Genomic DNA, 17,250 nt, shown 5'->3' with positions numbered 1-17,250 from the left:
TAGTCTAATTGCAGCGAATTTTGTAGGATATGAGGCGGGGCTTAAGAGTCGCCCTCGACTTTATTCATTGGCAATCAATATTTCCCGTTGACAGTTATCAAATTAGCAGTGATCATGTTATTTTTGCTTTGGCAATTGAAGATTGAAATCCAAATTAGGTAGATTCGGAATTTGATGACTCTGGTATCCATGGATCTCTTGCTTATTCCGGAATTTTTGGCATAGCCTGTCGCTTACTTTTCGTTTCACTCATCCAAAAGTGTAAAAGCAGTCAATCCACTGATTCTTTCTTCCATGGAAGTCCATTCATACATAAGAGTCCATTTATAATAGTATAACATTTATTGTGGCTGATTTCACATGTCCTAAACTCTACAATCATAAATATTAAAGTGGGATCATTTTAATGTGAATTTGCATAAATCTGAATAGAGTTTATCCAATTGCTTTGATTATTGACTACCATTATATGATTTCTTTCTTTGATCTTAGCTTGAAACCAAAAGCTTAGGGATGAAAACTAACATGTAACTCAATTTAATTTCTATCTCAATTAACAACTTTAGAATTTACTTGTGATCTATCAATATCAATAGGTTTGTCTTGTGTCGTAATAACATCATGAAGGGAAATGGGAGTAGCTGATGGAATATTATGTCTTTTTCGATTTAGTTTTTAGCTGATTTTGGAACATGAAAATATCAGGCCCAGTAGCAAAAAAGCATGTTCAATTTCAATCAGGATTAAATTTCATGAGAATTAATCAGAGAATAGTTTTTTTCAATAGAATGCTTCTCTGATTGGTTCTCGTGGTATTTAGTCCAGATTATGAATTAACAGACAGTGCAACTGTCTCTCTCAAGGCCATGGCTGCATACAAACATAGAGCAACAGAGGAACCAATAAAACAGAAGCTGAAGAAATAATTAGTCGCATTTCTATCACCCGACAATGAACATTACATTCAACTACCATATGTTTGGAGAGATCGATTTTAAATTTCTTTTGCTATCATCTGGTCACTTTCTGAACCTATTCTTCCAGATGTTCCATGAATACTGCAATGTTTTAAAATAAGGTCGCCAAATTTGGTAACTCAACTACAGCTATTATAATGTTTTTTTTATTTGCTCACACTTTCTTACGTTCTCAACAGACTATGGAAAACTTTTTTCTGATCAGCTGCTACTTGAGGGACCAATAATCCTTTCTCTTGGTAGTTCAACGAATTATCCCAGAGTTTATTTTATTTTATTCATTTAATCATTCAGAATCACACAACTTACAGAAAAGTACCACAGGCTTATAAGCCCAAAACGGTTCCAATTCTAATCTATTCAACAGTCCAAATAATGTAGCTAGGTTATGTGTCACTTAACATTCATCAATTAAACACTCAATTTATAATTCAAAACACACAAAAATCATTTTTAAATTGAAAAAAATACTTCCCAATTAAATTAAATCAATCACATTTAATTGAAAATTCCAAACTTTGAAAAACTATAACATTTTGAGACCGAAAAGACTAACACACTTTTTAGAACTTATCACAGCTGGTTGAGAAGAGAGAACTTATTACAGAGTTGAGACCTGTTCCGGAATAATGTTTTTTGTTGCAAGCACAATATATTCCTGATTTAATCAAAATCGTTAGAGCCGTTTTCGAGATCCGTCCGACATAGATACATACATCCACAAACACACATATTCAAACAAATTGCTTTCTTAAGGTAGGCGCACAGAGATCGTCATCGGACGGACGGCACGCATCGGACGGATCGGATGATTAGATTTGTATGCGTATAGGTATGCGCACTCCAATTGAAAACCATGCATCAAATCTAATCGTCCGATCCGTCCGATGCGTGCCGTCCGTCCGATGATGATCTGTGTGCGTCTACCTTTAGTGTAATTATTAACTTCAATTATTATGATTTCATTCAATGAGAGCTTATTTCACGCAAATAATAACTGCTGGTATCAAAAGCAGAAATGTCAAACATGATTGAAATTGAAACAGAAGCTATCATGAACATTATTTTCTTCATCTGATCTAAAGTAACCCGATTATGGTAAGATTCACATCAATGTGTCAGCATTGTTTGAATGGGGAGCATTGATGCTATTAATGAGGAACACTGACAGTCAACGAACTGTTATACATATTCTCCAATATTTTTATCGAAAGCTACCTTCTATTTTCTTTGGTAAAACAATCAATGTTTGGGAATAATTGATTCATGGGAAAAGCGTCTTACTTCTATGCAAGATATTTTCACATTAGGAAAAGCAACAACAGCTATTTGGCCGTTTTAATAAACAACCCCTTTCGTTCGCCCAAGTTAAATTTTGGCCGAATTCCCTCATTCTTCACAAACATATTCCACAACGGACACTTCTGAAGTTTTTAAAATACCCCTTCAAGCAGTTTTTGCGATCTGTCGAAAAGACTAACACACTTTTTAGAACTTATCACAGCTGGTTGAGAAGAGAGAACTTATTACAGAGTTGAGACCTGTTCCGGAATAATGTTTTTTGTTGCAAGCACAATATATTCCTGATTTAATCAAAATCGTTAGAGCCGTTTTCGAGATCCGTCCGACATAGATACATATATCCACAAACACACATATTCAAACAAATTGCTTTCTTAAGGTAGGCGCACAGAGATCGTCATCGGACGGACGGCACGCATCGGACGGATCGGATGATTAGATTTGTATGCGTATAGGTATGCGCACTCCACTTGAAAACCATGCATCAAATCTAATCGTCCGATCCGTCCGATGCGTGCCGTCCGTCCGATGACGATCTGTGTGCGTCTACCTTTAGTGTAATTATTAACTTCAATTATTATTATTTCATTCAATGAGAGCTTATTTCACGCAAATAATAACTGCTGGCATCAAAAGCAGAAATGTCAAACATGATTGAAATTGAAACAGAAGCTATCAATGAACATTATTTTCTTCATCTGATCTAAAGTAACCGGATTATGGTAAGATTCACATCAATGTGTCAGCATTGTTTGAATGGGGAGCATTGATGCTATTAATGAGGAATACTGACAGTCAACGAACTGTTATACATATTCTCCAATATTTTTATCGAAAGCTACCTTATATTTTCTTTGGTAAAACAATCAATGTTTGGGAATAATTGATTCATGGGAAAAGCGTCTTACTTCTATGCAAGATATTTTCACATTAGGAAAAGCAACAACAGCTATTTGGCCGTTTTAATAAACAACCCCTTTCTTTCGCCCAAGTTAAATTTTGGCCGAATTCCCTCATTCTTCACAAACATATTCCACAACGGACACTTCTGAAGTTTTTAAAATACCCCTTCAAGCAGTTTTCGCGATCTGTCGGATATACAAACAAAATTAGTCTTGATAGAATAGGATCAATTGATAGAAGAAGCAACTCCCGTCATTAAAGTTTTTTTATGAAAAATAAAAATTATCTATACTCCCAGGAATAGCTCTGATTGAATCAGCAGTACCCAATCAATTTGTTCTCGATAAATGCATTTTAATTCATTCTTCAACTTGGTGCCAACCTAATGAAATAATCTCAACTTAATGCCAACCTGACAAAATTATTAATTGGTCGCCAGTTATCAACTGTCTCGAATAGGTACTCTCTCTAGATTATAGTTCTATAGTAACATATGATATGGACATCTCAATTATAATTACGAGATTGGGAGAAGAAGAATATACATGCTAAAAGACGAACTTTAAACCCTTAAAAACCACCCTTAGAGTTGAAATATCGCCAAAAGATTTCTTAGTGAGCACCTACGACGTATAAGGAAGCTATATTCTAAGGTTTGTTGCAATCCATCCAGTAGTTTTCCAGAAATCGTGATCAGTGAGATAAGAATTTTATAAGTATAGATTTAACAGTAAACATTACTGTTAGAATAGAATTCTCTCAGCATTGATAGAAAAATAAAGGGAGGTTTTAGTGGAGGTTACTGAAGGGGAAAACATTTTTCATTTTTTCCATCCTACATGAACAATACCAAACACCACCACCCCCCCAAACCCTTTGAGCCGTCCCTGAACCTGAAAGTACTAGCAGGTTGCAGAAAGAAGCAATGAGCCCTCTCTTCTACCAAAATACAAGTGAGTCCTACTATTTGAAGACACACTCTATTTTAGTGATCAAAAATAAAAAACACATTTAGAAATACAAACTTCCATAGAATAAAGAATAATATACCTTACAGAAATATTCCAAATGGAATATCAACAAACTCAGCTGGATTTCAGGTAAAGTCTATATGATTCAATTATTAAATAACTCAGCATCATTTATATACAATACAAAAAAAGAGGTGACACACATGGTACTCTGCAGCTAATCTCAAAAACTTGTCAAAAACTAACTTTAGATTTAGAAAACTCAATCTTCGTGTTTGGATGGTATGTGTTATCAGAGAGGAAAGAATACATTTCACTAGATTCATATAGCTATGGTAACAATCACCCATCCACCATCCAGCAGCTATGCGAAATAATTTTGTCAAAAATTCCCCCCACAACCAAGAACAAACACCATGCGTCCAGCTAGCTGCTAATATGCAGAAAAAGACAAAAAGGAAATTCGCTCAATCGTTTTCAATACAAAACGTCCCAAAATTTAAAGAGGATGCTCCCTGGACACCTTGGTAGTCGCTAACCAATAGCGACGTTTCCCGCCCTTGGGGGGAGTCCCCTGGTGCACGGCGAGGTAGCGGTCATCGACGTCCAATCATCTTAAATAAGAAGAAGAATTCTTACATTTTTTTACCTTGAACTGTTTAAATATCAAAGCTATTATAAAATTCTGAAGGACACTCGAAATACTATATTATATTCAAATGCTATTTCATTTTTGTGAAGTGACAATATCAATTTGCCGTTTGTTTTTTCTATTATAATTATCTAATGACTCTAAATTGTCTTGTGTTCTTATTTACAAGTCGTATCATTAGATCCCCTTCCTTCTGTATTGTTTTAATCGTTCGAGTGAAGCAATACAGTTCGAAACGATTTGTAGTCTACATTTTTATTGGTTGTGTTTTCAAGTACATATTTTTTAATTTCATGTCTCTACTAAAGAGTTAAACTGTGGTATTTGTTTATTTAAATTTCGAGAGTCGTTCCCTAATAATGAACGTGACGCCTTGGCTATTTTTAACTCATATTGCTAACTCATTTTCAATATTGCTATTTTTAAATTTAAATTTTCTAATTCAACTTTCTCAATTTATTAGCATTCAGTAAGTGTGGATCAATACACTATTTATCGAACGCTATCGGTTGGTGGTGAGAAACAATGATCCAAGAGACACTGGCTGCAAAATGTGAAACTATAGATGTCACTCTCATTACGTACGGTACCGTATTCTTTACTTTTGTTATGTTTCACTTTGTTGAGATTAGCGTATGTTTTTTGTGGAAGAGTGTTGTTTTACATTCTTAAATATTTTAATTTTAATTCTCAAATATTTTGAGTTGAGTAGTTCTGAATTTATTAGGTTTTTAAGTTGTTTTCGATCAAAAGAAGTGTTTTGTGCTCAGCACGATAATTATCAATCATGCTTAAATTCGATAAAATTCATCATTACAATTTTTCTACAATGACACAAAATACCACTAAGAAGCACAAACCACGATAGCGTTATTCCCATGGATTGTTGTTAATTAGATTGTTCTGCTGAATGTATTTCACTATTCTACGATGTCGGTGTTAGTCCTTTCATTCTCCCACATAGCACAGAACAGAATTATAGTTGACTGCAAAGCATCCATAGCCTGAGACCAGATACGGTTGAATTGCGTTATTCTTTCACGACTCTTTGTTCTAACCATCATCACGACAAGCTCATTAAAAGTTTATAATTAAGGATCTCTCTGATGATGTTACTGAGATGACTGAATGTAGGGACTATAGATCCCTTTTGTATGCTCTTGCAGAATTTGCTCCTATAGATGTAAACCAGGAAGCAATTATTCTGTAGATGTTATTTTATAATAATTTGTATTTTGTAATTTTCATTGGGCTGAAGAGCACACCTAAATTTCTCAGCCAACTGTTTGCAGTCGTTGTGGAGTTGATAGATTTTGGTGACAATCAATGCAAAACCTTAATGTTTAAATTATTTGGATTGTTTAAAATTTATGAATTACAATAATTGCCTTATTTAAATAAAGTCGGCTCAACTTCAAATTTCCATTGAAATTTATGGCAATAAGAGAGCTTTTTGTAAGGTTGCCATTAAACCAAAAACCAACTTACCGATGCATAAAAATTTGGCTTAGAGCTTAGTTTTAAACATTAGCGCTAGTGTTATTCCAATAAAACAGATCTCAATAGTTCCATTCTATTGCTATTCATTCCATGTTCGGTGTCACACATCGAACTCTATTCTAAAATCACTTTCTTTTTCCATTATTCTTTATTAATTCCTCTACGTGAATCATCTTTCTCAGTTCCAAATGGTGGAAATCTTGAGCAGGCTGTTTAAAAATTAGCGCATGATTCATTAAAATTGTGGACTAGACAGATAAGACTTATCATGATCATTATAACTATCTATATTTCATTTTTATTCTTATAACAATGGCACTGTGAGTTTTGCGTGCAATGTGAAGAAACCAAGCCTGGTTCGCACGCATAATTGATGGTAATAAGAGGTTGACTTTCCTTTTCATGTAAATCGTATTGCAAGATTTAAGCCAAATCAGAGTTTCCCAAAGTATGGTCCAGAAGTCCAGTGTACGAATACTCGAGAATTGTCAAAGAATCAGCGGATGTTTTTCATAAAAATATGCACATTGCATTTTTCATTAAAGGAGAATATTCTAGTTGCTTTTTCTACAAAAAATTCTTTATACCTGAAGTGAGCATTAATTTACAGTTCAATCGAAGAGCTCAAGATATCATGTTGTTCTTAAGCAGCTTCCCATAAGAATTTGAAATTTAAGGTAAATTTGCTTCCTATATTAATTCTTTCCTTACTTCAAGAAGGTTTTTCAAACTTTAAAAAACAGAATGAATGATCTCCACAGAAATTTGAGTAGATTTTCACTGTCACATTATTGATTTTGAAGCTATTTAAGAAAGCCTTTCTTCTCCACGGTTAACGTTTATTTTTTGTATATTATTAGATAATATAATTATTTTCTGTATATTATAAGATCATTTTGAAATATGTAAGGATGTACTGTTTATGCTACTAACATAAATATAGCAGATTTCCACTTCAATTAGTTACTATATTCATAATTCATCATGCTGCATTTTACGAGATATAATTTATTGCGCCTCTTCGTTCAAAAACTTGTAATAATCTAGAAAAATGGTGTTGTAACCAATATGATAAATATGCCTTCCAGCTAACAGCTTATGTATTCAAAACGCATATGTCCTCCACACTAATCCGTAGACAGTTTAGTAGCTAAGCAGAGCTTTCTTTTGTAAGAAAGCAGCTTGGAGCTTCTTCTAAGCCGAAAATAGTGAAGAAACCAAACGTTTCCAAAGAAAGAACTCATTTCCTATTATATTATTGGTTTTACGTAACGTCATTACAGCAGTGGATACTGTATGAGTCATGGTACAAGAGATTATGCAAGTTCGAGCAGTGACATATTCCTTGTATTATAAATAAGTTGGGGAACTACAATAAATTCTGATAAGTGGAATGATGCTCATACATTTCAACTATATTTGTACATATTTGGATGTACCAACCAGGGTCAATTCCATAGAGCTACAGGGTATCCGGTTTATTGAAATCGATGCAGCTCGTAGCATTTTAGAGTGAATACGAAGTGAACATAGGAAAGCATTTTGGCATTTGAAGTGTATTATTAGCTTTCTTACTGATGATGATTCAGTCAGAACCTTGTAGGTGAGAGTACATTGACATTTAGCATCCGATGAATCTGCTTCAAATATGATATTTTTAAGTAAATTTGAATGATTGGAGTAAGCTGTTGCTAAAAGCACAGATACATCAGACAAACCTTGTCTGTGATAAAAGTCCTCAGATTAGTGTGGAGGACATACTACTATATTAGATTAAATTAGATGTTGTATGAAAGATATATTTATCATATCAAGAGAATATATTCAAAAGTAATTGAAAACCTCCATTGATTGGTTTGCTGAAGTAGTTGAACTAATTAGAGTAACTTCGGAAAGCTGCAAAGGCCAAGACTATGGAATATACTAAGATGGTGATAGAAAGTGCTCAACAAATCAACAGAATGTATAAAGAAGTTTATTTTCACAATTTGTCACTTCCTATAGTAAGACAAAAACGTATTTGACAGACTAGCGTCGAAAATTACATACTTCGTGATTTAATTACTGTAGTGTGATCATACTTCTCATGATCTTCAATAGACTGAATCAAATCAGTGTTTGATTGTGCGCCCGAGATGCCCACATTTGGGGCATTCGCAGGGGTCAACCAAATCGCAGTGCAATGACAAGGCCCTACCCTGGGGGAACAGCCTTCTTGATCACGGTAACCCCCATCCCAGGAAAGTATTCTTTCAATTATGATTCAAATCACTTATATTCCTACATACAGCGACCTCCAGTTCATGGGAGGAATTAATAAGTCAATGTATGTAGGCTACTGTCTTGTCACTTTTAAAAATCAATTTTCTCATGAATTACGACACACAAATTTTCAAAACATGGGTCTTCTACAAGTTCACAAACTGAGAAAAACATAAAAACTTTCCGATCAACCAATTTGGGTTCAACCGATATGGGACTTGTGGCAGTTGATAGAGCTTAACAATGACTATCTAAGGTATGAATCTGATCAAAAAAATCGTTGGAGCCATTTTCGAGAAAATCGCGAAAAACCCTGTTTTTGACAACATTTTCGCCATTGTAGCCGCCATCTTGAATTGCATTTGATCGAAATTGTTCGTGTCGGATCCTTATAGGGGAAGGACCTTAAGTTCCAAATTTCAAGTCATTCCGTTTATTGGGAGATGAGAAATATATATATATATATATATATATATATATATATATAATATATATATATATATATATATATATATATATATATATATACAGACCAATACCCAAGCAAAAACCACTTTTTCGGACTCAGGGGACCTTGAAACGTATAGAAATTTAGAAATTGGGGTACCTTAATTTTTTTCGGAAAACAATACTTTCCTTACCTATGGTAATAGGGCAAGGAAAGTAATAAACACTCAACCGTTTCAGAGTAGTATTTCTAAATTCTACAACAATTTAGGCTACTATTGATTAAAGATTTCTGGTATATAGTTTGGCTAAGGACTGAGACCAGACTCCCTGAGTATTTTAACTATAATCTGTTATAAATTATCCTAAAAACAATTTTCTTTTGTATGATAAGCGCCCCGAACCGCGAGAAAGCTATCCAGCATCCACCACCGCTGGAGTTTTGGTCACGTGACAGCGGCTACGGCCAACCAGAATGTGAGCGAGACTCCAGCTCTGCAGTTGTAGACCGACACTCACCATGGCTACAGCAATGAATGTGATCCGGCTTGCCGCCTCCCTACTAGCTCTCATATCAACAGGTAAAAACAACACTATTCTTATTCAATTGTTGCATCCTGGAATTCTCTACACATAATTCTCTCATGCTTTTAAGAATAAACTATCGATGTTTGACAGTAAACATATATAACAAGCAATTTTGAGTAGTTAAAATGTAATAATTCATATAAACTTTCAAGAATTTTCATATGAACTGAAACATACATTTCAATTTTAACATGCTATCGTGTAATTATTTATTCTGTTCATATGATGAGTAAATTATTATATTTTTCATTGAAATAGTGCTTTTTATTGAATTATAGTGCTTTTGAAATTGTAGCCACCGGTATTTCTATTACCACCGGTATTCATTCAAATTATTAATGCTCATATTAGTACTTTTCATTATCTTGTACTCTTAGCGCAATTTACTCTAAATGCAATTTCTTATCGCATTTCTATCAATTTTCAAGGTCTTCTAGATAATTAGAGTGTAATTTAGTACCATGGCTACTGAAATTGTTACACCTTTGTTCGATTTGTTAAGAGTAATAGTGGTCCGGTTATTCTTATTGAAATTATTGCCCCTTATCATTATTGAAGAACTTAAAATGACTAAACCTATAACTTACTACTACCCTACTTGGAATTTGTTGAAAGTTGATGTCTCTTCACTTATGATCATTTCATCTTCTTGATAATCAATGTAATTAAAGGTGAAATGGAAATGAGTTCTGTAGTTAGAAAAGATGAATCTTTTCTATCTAGTGAACATTCTGATTTTTAATTACCTTTAGTCAAAACCGATATGTGTCTCAAAATCACATACAGTATTTGATCAATGTTTATAAGTAGTCAATGCATTAATCGGGGTGATACAACTGAAAATGGTATCCTATTTTAATTCTATTACTGTATTTAAAATTTCAATGTAGCCTAATGGGAAATGGGAAATTGAAAGTCAAATCTTTCATTACGGGAAAAAATAGTAGCTTAGCTCAAGCACAAGTCTTCAGTTTTTTTTAATCTGGCAGTTTAGTTGCATGAAGTTAACTAGTAGTTGCTGGGAGTGTAATTGAGTTGCACTGGGATCATTCGTCGCATCAGAGACAGAGAAAAGATAGGCTATAAGGCTTATATTTCATCTCTGATACCATGTATCACCTTTACTTACACTGTCAGAGCTCATATTTTATCTCTGGTCGCGTTTAATCTCTGATCAGTCTCAGGTCAATCATTATTGAATAGTGATATAGACGGGTATTTCGAGCAGGGAATGGATGAAAAAAATTGGAAACTTGTGGATTTTAATGAGTTACTCATTTTTGCTCATAGACTTATCGTCCTTGGAAAGTATCGCCGATGAATGAAATTATAATGAGCAGATGATGGAGAATTTTCCCGTAGTTGTCTTTGAATCTTCAAGGTTACCAATGTACCTATTTGTGCGAATGCAGTTAGAAACCTGTTTTCAACAGAATTGATATTGCTATTCATGCCGGTTGCATCGCAATTAGCAATGTACAATATCTAAATTGAAATTAACAGTATTGCCAAGTGTAGATTATAATCTTTACAATTCCCTTGTAAGGAGCTTCAGCTCCAACCCTCGAACCCTCTCTAAAGGTTACCAAATATAAGTCACATTTCAAATGACAGGGAAGTGAAATACACTTTTGAATTTAGATTAGCATGGTCCAAGATAAGGCTATTTCCTGGCTTCAAGATAAGTACATGGATTTCTATCAAAATTTTCCATTAGAATATTACAATAGTTCACAATGAATTTTTAATGAATTACTCTCATTCCATCATTTTTGCTAGAACAAATAGAATGGAAAAGTTATTTGTACACTTTGGGAGAAATTGCTAATACAAAGTAATTTTTTTAATAATCTATCACTTTAATAGCCTTCTCTTGTTCTTTATAAGTTGATCAAGTGATTTGAATAGCTCAATAAAAAAATGAAACCATCGTGAATATTAATTTAAAAATAATTAAATGACAATAAAATCAAAATCAATTCAATATCGAATGTTGTGTTGCATATAATTATTGAGAAATCATCAATTTAGTACATAACTTTAGAATAGTTATGTGATAGTACATAGGTATAGATTAGAGCTCTTTAAATGTAAGCCTTTACTCATCGCCAAAAATCGTTGATCCATTTACAGGTATATTTCAAATTTATTGTCAACAAGCTACCGTATCACTAATTATAAATAATCATCATCGTTCATAAGAAGATATTCTTATACTACTTTCTTTACTCATTGGTTAAATTTTGTTAATTAGTCGGTGTATACAGAGTAATTAACGTTCACTAAATGAAGAAAGTGTACAGTTTTTCTGGAAGGTATGTTTGTTTCTCTCGTACAACCAGGAAGTAGGCGGGAGAAAGGGTAATAACTACACAAGGAAGGTCATGTTAATGTCAATGAGAGATCATACATGCCACAAAAATAAAGTCAACTTTCTCATGTTTATAGGAAGTGTAGGAGGAAAGTTATAATTATTCACAGTTCTGAAGCGTGAAGTTATCAGTCGTATAAGTTAATATATCATTCAACTAAGCTGAACAAGATATATTACGAAACAGACGTTTCCAAAACGGTTCTCAAGCAATGCTTGACTGTAAAGTTAAACTTCAGCTAAAAACTGTCTTGAAAATCGTTTCTAATATGGCCCGACATTTTGAAGCATGAAGCATGAGGATAGTATCAAATAATGTGAATGAACAAGAAGTGTCTGACTTGGTTTAATCAGGCAAAGTGAAAGACTTTGGTGGCATTAATCCGCGCCTATTTTTTATCACATCAACCCTTTCCAGTATTGTTATGAGAGGATGAAAGAGATGCAGTAAGATCTACATTTCGGTACTTAAGGAGAATAATCATTGTATCAAAACTTATTACAGTTCTACTTGGCTCCCTAGCATCACTGAATTTATTGTAAAGCTTTGTTTCTAGGCAAACAACTTCAAGAGGGATACTCTCTGAAATGCGTGGAATGTGTAAGAATGTGGGGAAAAGAAAAGTGGAAAATATTATCATAACTTTTCACAAGAGAGCACTATGTAGGCTATTCAAGTATAAAACTCTCCACTTATATTAGTTTTTCACATCTATTCGTTGATAATAATTTATTTGGAATGAAATAAATAGATGGATAGATATGGATAGATATCTGTGTCGAGGTTGCTAGAGACAGCATATTCGTATTATATTAGGCAGAATATATTTGTCCTTTTGTTCAATAGTTGTCATTAGAATCAGATCTCAGTCCTTGTTTCTGTTGTTGTTGATGGTGTTGTTGCTGTTGTTCTTGTAGCAGCGGTGGGTACTTGACTGAGCACATTCGATTTTGTAAGTCAACTCTTGTCACCTCTGCTGCTTTGCAAGTACCTTTACAAGACGAGTACCCTTCTGAGAAGCGATTTGATAGTGCTGTTGACCTGGGAGTCTAAGCATAAGGCATGTTATCAAATGAATAATACAACAAGCTTGTGTAACAAAATCATTGGACGCACGCTGCATTGCATAATGGCGTCTGACTAGTCCCTAGTCTGTCTCATCTCATCCAGTTTGTAATCGTAGAACAAAGGCGCTTGCGCGCTGCAGGCCACTTCTAATCAACAAATTTCGTCACCGAGGTGCGCTTCTTCGGAGCGTCGCCAGCCGCTGCGGTTCGCTTTCAAAACGCGTCTGCGGTTGTCTCAGGGAATAAGAGAATAAAGAATGAGTGAGAGATAACGAGACACAATCGAAAAGAGTGAGAGTGTGAGGATGTAGAGATAAGAGAGATGGAGAGAGAACTTTACAACTGGGATGTTTGCGGTGATGGTGGTTGAGTAGAGATTGTTGTGATAGTGGTTGCAGGTTTTCAAGTTGAAGATCTCAACCACAAACTCTTAACGATGACGATGGAGTGGCTTTGACTAAAGATTTAATTTATTCATGATGTCTGATTATTGTATCATCATCTTAATTGAATCATTCTTTGAAGTCTACAATTTCTAGATTGTCTTCTCATCATAATCGGTGCAATAGTTCGAGTGGAAGATGCCAATCTCAAGCTTGGTTATGATCAAAGACTCTAACTTATTGGCTAAGTGTAGTCACTGTTGTGGTACTGTACCATTATTGAAACTTATTGATTGATAGAGTTTTGTAAGGTGATGAATTCCAATTTATTTATCTCAATTTTCACAACATTACATTTCATCAAGTACATATATAAAACCTCTCTAGCTATTTAGCTATTTGAGAGGTATACAGTTAGAAAATTTGCAGACAATAATTCTTTTATAACTCTTTGATAATTCCAATGAACACAACAGAAGTTCGAAACAGTTCAGTGCAGATTGTCGGTGCACTTTTGTAGCATCCCACTACAATAAAGAACAAACAATAAAGTTCCCAAATTTCAATTTTAAAATTTGAATTGAGTGTAATAAGTGTATCAAAATTAAATTCCTCCATAATCATGATCAAATTTTTAAGTCATAAACATGAAACTTTTGGAGTCTTTCAGGGTTTTCAAAGTGAGAAATATTATCCAGAAACTATCAACGATGCTTCCAAATGGCTATGATCGAAAATGATTGGACCATTGACTTTATAATCATTAGAAGTGTTCTACTAGTTAGTAGCTATCCAACCCCTTGGAAGAATGACTATTTTAGATCAACTCCATTTCAAATAACGATAGTTATAAGCAAAATAAATTCCTTGTAGCTCGGAACTCACTTGAAGCTTTAAATGTATATGAATATCGAAATTATAATACAAACGGGTTTCAAATCATTGAAATGAATAATATTCGAACGTGGTTATCAATCTCTTCATCTCTATGTTTAATAGTATTATATTGGTGATTCACTATCAAAATACTTCAACACTTTTCGTTCAAATAATGTGGATTTCAAAGTGAAATTAAAGATAAAGATGTTCTACTCTGACGGAGATGGACCTCTTTTGAATTAGTCTGTTTTGGTTAAAATATGAAATTAGATCACGCACTATTAGCCACGCGTTTCCAGTGGAACGAAAAACAGTTCTAAGGTCAAGAGGAGTACTTTTCAAAGCGGGCTGAAATCGGAACTACTCTACATTCACTTTCACTTCCAACCAACAAACTGTTTTATTATTAATTAGAATAATTCGATCTGAGAAAGTATATCAGGTGTCATGGTTGCCTTTTTCACTTCGTAGAAAGATATCCTAGTGAATGTCACGCATGAAGCCATGAACCATGTGACTGCTGAATATTTACTTATGTGGGTGGCTTTAGACGATGATGAGAAAATCTTACGGTTGATGAATGTATGTCCTGAACCGTCAGAATATAGAATTGGAAGAAAATAATTCAAACTGTTTGCATATTCCCAAGAAATCACGCACAGGCCTGAGTATTATGTGAGAATCAACCAAAGCATGAAAAAGATGTGTTTTTGTAAGCCACATTATATAAAATACATATTGAATTTAACCTGGAAATTACCTCATTTTATGACAGTACTCCGTCTAGTGCCCCGGCAATGAGAAAAGGAAGGAAGATGAAAAGCTACCTTCTCTCTTAGAAATATGAGCCTGCAGTATGGAACAATCTATCCGTGATTATAACTGAATTAATAGACTTGAAATTAATGAAGGTGTGCACTGTGCAATCCAATACCGGTATTATAATGGAAAGTGAATGTTCATGAAGTTCATGGTCACTATTCAATGCACAATTCAGCATTCTTTAGTTTGCAGGAGCGGAATACATCACTCGTATTCTTATCAATACATCGCAATCGCAATACATTACAACCGAGCAGTTTGGCAAATTCAATGTAAAGTATCTACATATAAAGAAACATTATCCAAAGCTTACAATTTCGTTGGATATGGAATTTGATAAAATTATTCAATGATTGAGAGGAACTCCACAAGAATTCGATAATGAATAATCTAGCTCATTCTGTGAGAAATGAGTATTTGATCAACTCTTCCACTCGGCTTGAAATGCTTTTACAGGTTGCCAACCTATGGCAGCCTGTAACACCTATAGCAATCTATTAGAGCCAACAATAACGAATTATAAACTTATAATTTTTGCGTATAGGCGAATTATAAAAGGATAAAAATCATCATCAATAGTTGTGATGGAACATATAAATACATATTAATCATTGACTAAATATCAATGTGTATATACAATTGTTTTCAGAGTACTTTTTCCTTTATGTAAATATTGTGAAATTCGTTGTTTTTTTTTTTAAATTCGTCAAAACAGCTGTTCTACAGATGAAATATCTTGACTATGACTGTGTTCTTTTTATAAACTGCTCTACCTACCCACGGTATATGGAAGAAGAAAAAGTAAAAACCGTGTTCCTACCTACCTCATGCACGAGAAGGAGGTTGCAAAGTCCATTTCTCAAGGATTGGGTGGACCCCCCATTAGTACCCCAGGAAAAAGACTCATGTCAGTTGATAGAGCTAATAAATAACTATACAGGGTATGGATTTGAAAAAAATCGTTAGAGCCGGTTTTGAGAAAATCGTGAAAAACATGGTTTTTAAGTAACTGTCATTTTTCTCAAGAATATTACGGAGCTCCTGCAATTTTCACAGAAATGAGACTCATGTCAGTTGATAGGGCTTATAAATAGCTATCCATGGTATAAATTTGAAGAAAATCGTTAGAGCCGTTTTCGAGAAAACCGTGAAAAACATGGTTTTTTAGTCATTATCCGCCATTTTTCTCAATAATATTACGGAGCTCCTGAAATTTTCCCTGAAATGAGACTCATTTCAGTTGATAGGGCTTATAAATAGCTATCCATGGTATGAATTTGAAGAAAATCGTTAGAGCCATTTTCGAGAAAAACGTGAAAAACATGGTTTTTTAGTAATTATCCGCCATTTTTTCCGCCATCTTGAATTGAATTTTATTGAATTTCTTATTGTCGGGTCCTCATGGTATAAGGACCTTAAGTTTAAAATTTCAAGTCAATCGGTTAATTAGGAATGGAGTTATCGTGTTCACAGACATACACACATACACACACACACACACACACACACACACCACACACACACACACACACACACACCACACACACACACATACACACACACAGACCAATACCCAAAAATCATGTTTTTGGACTCAGGGGACCTTGAAACGTATAGAAAACTTGAAATTGGGGTACCTTAATTTTTTTTGGAAAGCAATACTTTCCTTACCTATGGTAGTAGGGCAAGGAAAGTAAAAATGATTATATAATATTTTCATATAATATAAAATATTTATATCGATCCGTTACCATGCGATGAACCTAGCTATAAACCGTTCCACTTATATTGAAAATCCACTATTAATCCATTGAAATATAGTTGTAAAGTATCAAATTTGGGTAAATAAAAAGCCCTAACAGAAACAGTAATAGGTCTGAAAATAAAGTAACCGGCTAATATCGCCAAATAGATAATAACTAAGATTAGATAGCATCAGCCTGTTCTGGCTAAATGGTACAAAAAACCTAAAAAGGATTTGAAGGAATTTTATTGCTCATAAATAGATTATTATATAAAATATTTGAAGATTGAGGTTATGTACATGTATTCACGGATCGGTGACCTAGAGATCGATCAAACCGAGAAACGTAGAATCTGACCAAAACCCCTTGGCAGAGCTTTA

General features: G+C 34.1%; 1 protein-coding gene and 1 pseudogene across 1 annotated transcript in view; one reads left to right on the top strand and one right to left on the bottom strand.

Moving 5' to 3' along the window:
- Positions 1 to 8,425: 8,425 nt before the first annotated feature.
- On the bottom strand, positions 8,426 to 8,553 carry LOC120352562 (annotated as a pseudogene).
- A 901-nt stretch (positions 8,554 to 9,454) lies between these two features.
- Positions 9,455 to 17,250, top strand: part of LOC111054269 (protein obstructor-E-like) — a 31,988-nt gene continuing 24,192 nt past the window's right edge. The window contains 1 exon segment of the mRNA XM_039432349.1: positions 9,455 to 9,595. Within this exon segment, the coding sequence (XP_039288283.1) occupies positions 9,535 to 9,595 (61 nt within the window). The 5' untranslated portion in view covers positions 9,455 to 9,534.

The sequence above is a fragment of the Nilaparvata lugens genome, chromosome 7 (assembly GCF_014356525.2).
Source record: "Nilaparvata lugens isolate BPH chromosome 7, ASM1435652v1, whole genome shotgun sequence".
Taxonomy (NCBI): domain Eukaryota; kingdom Metazoa; phylum Arthropoda; class Insecta; order Hemiptera; family Delphacidae; genus Nilaparvata; species Nilaparvata lugens.
This window is presented reverse-complemented; position numbering and strand designations above follow the sequence as displayed.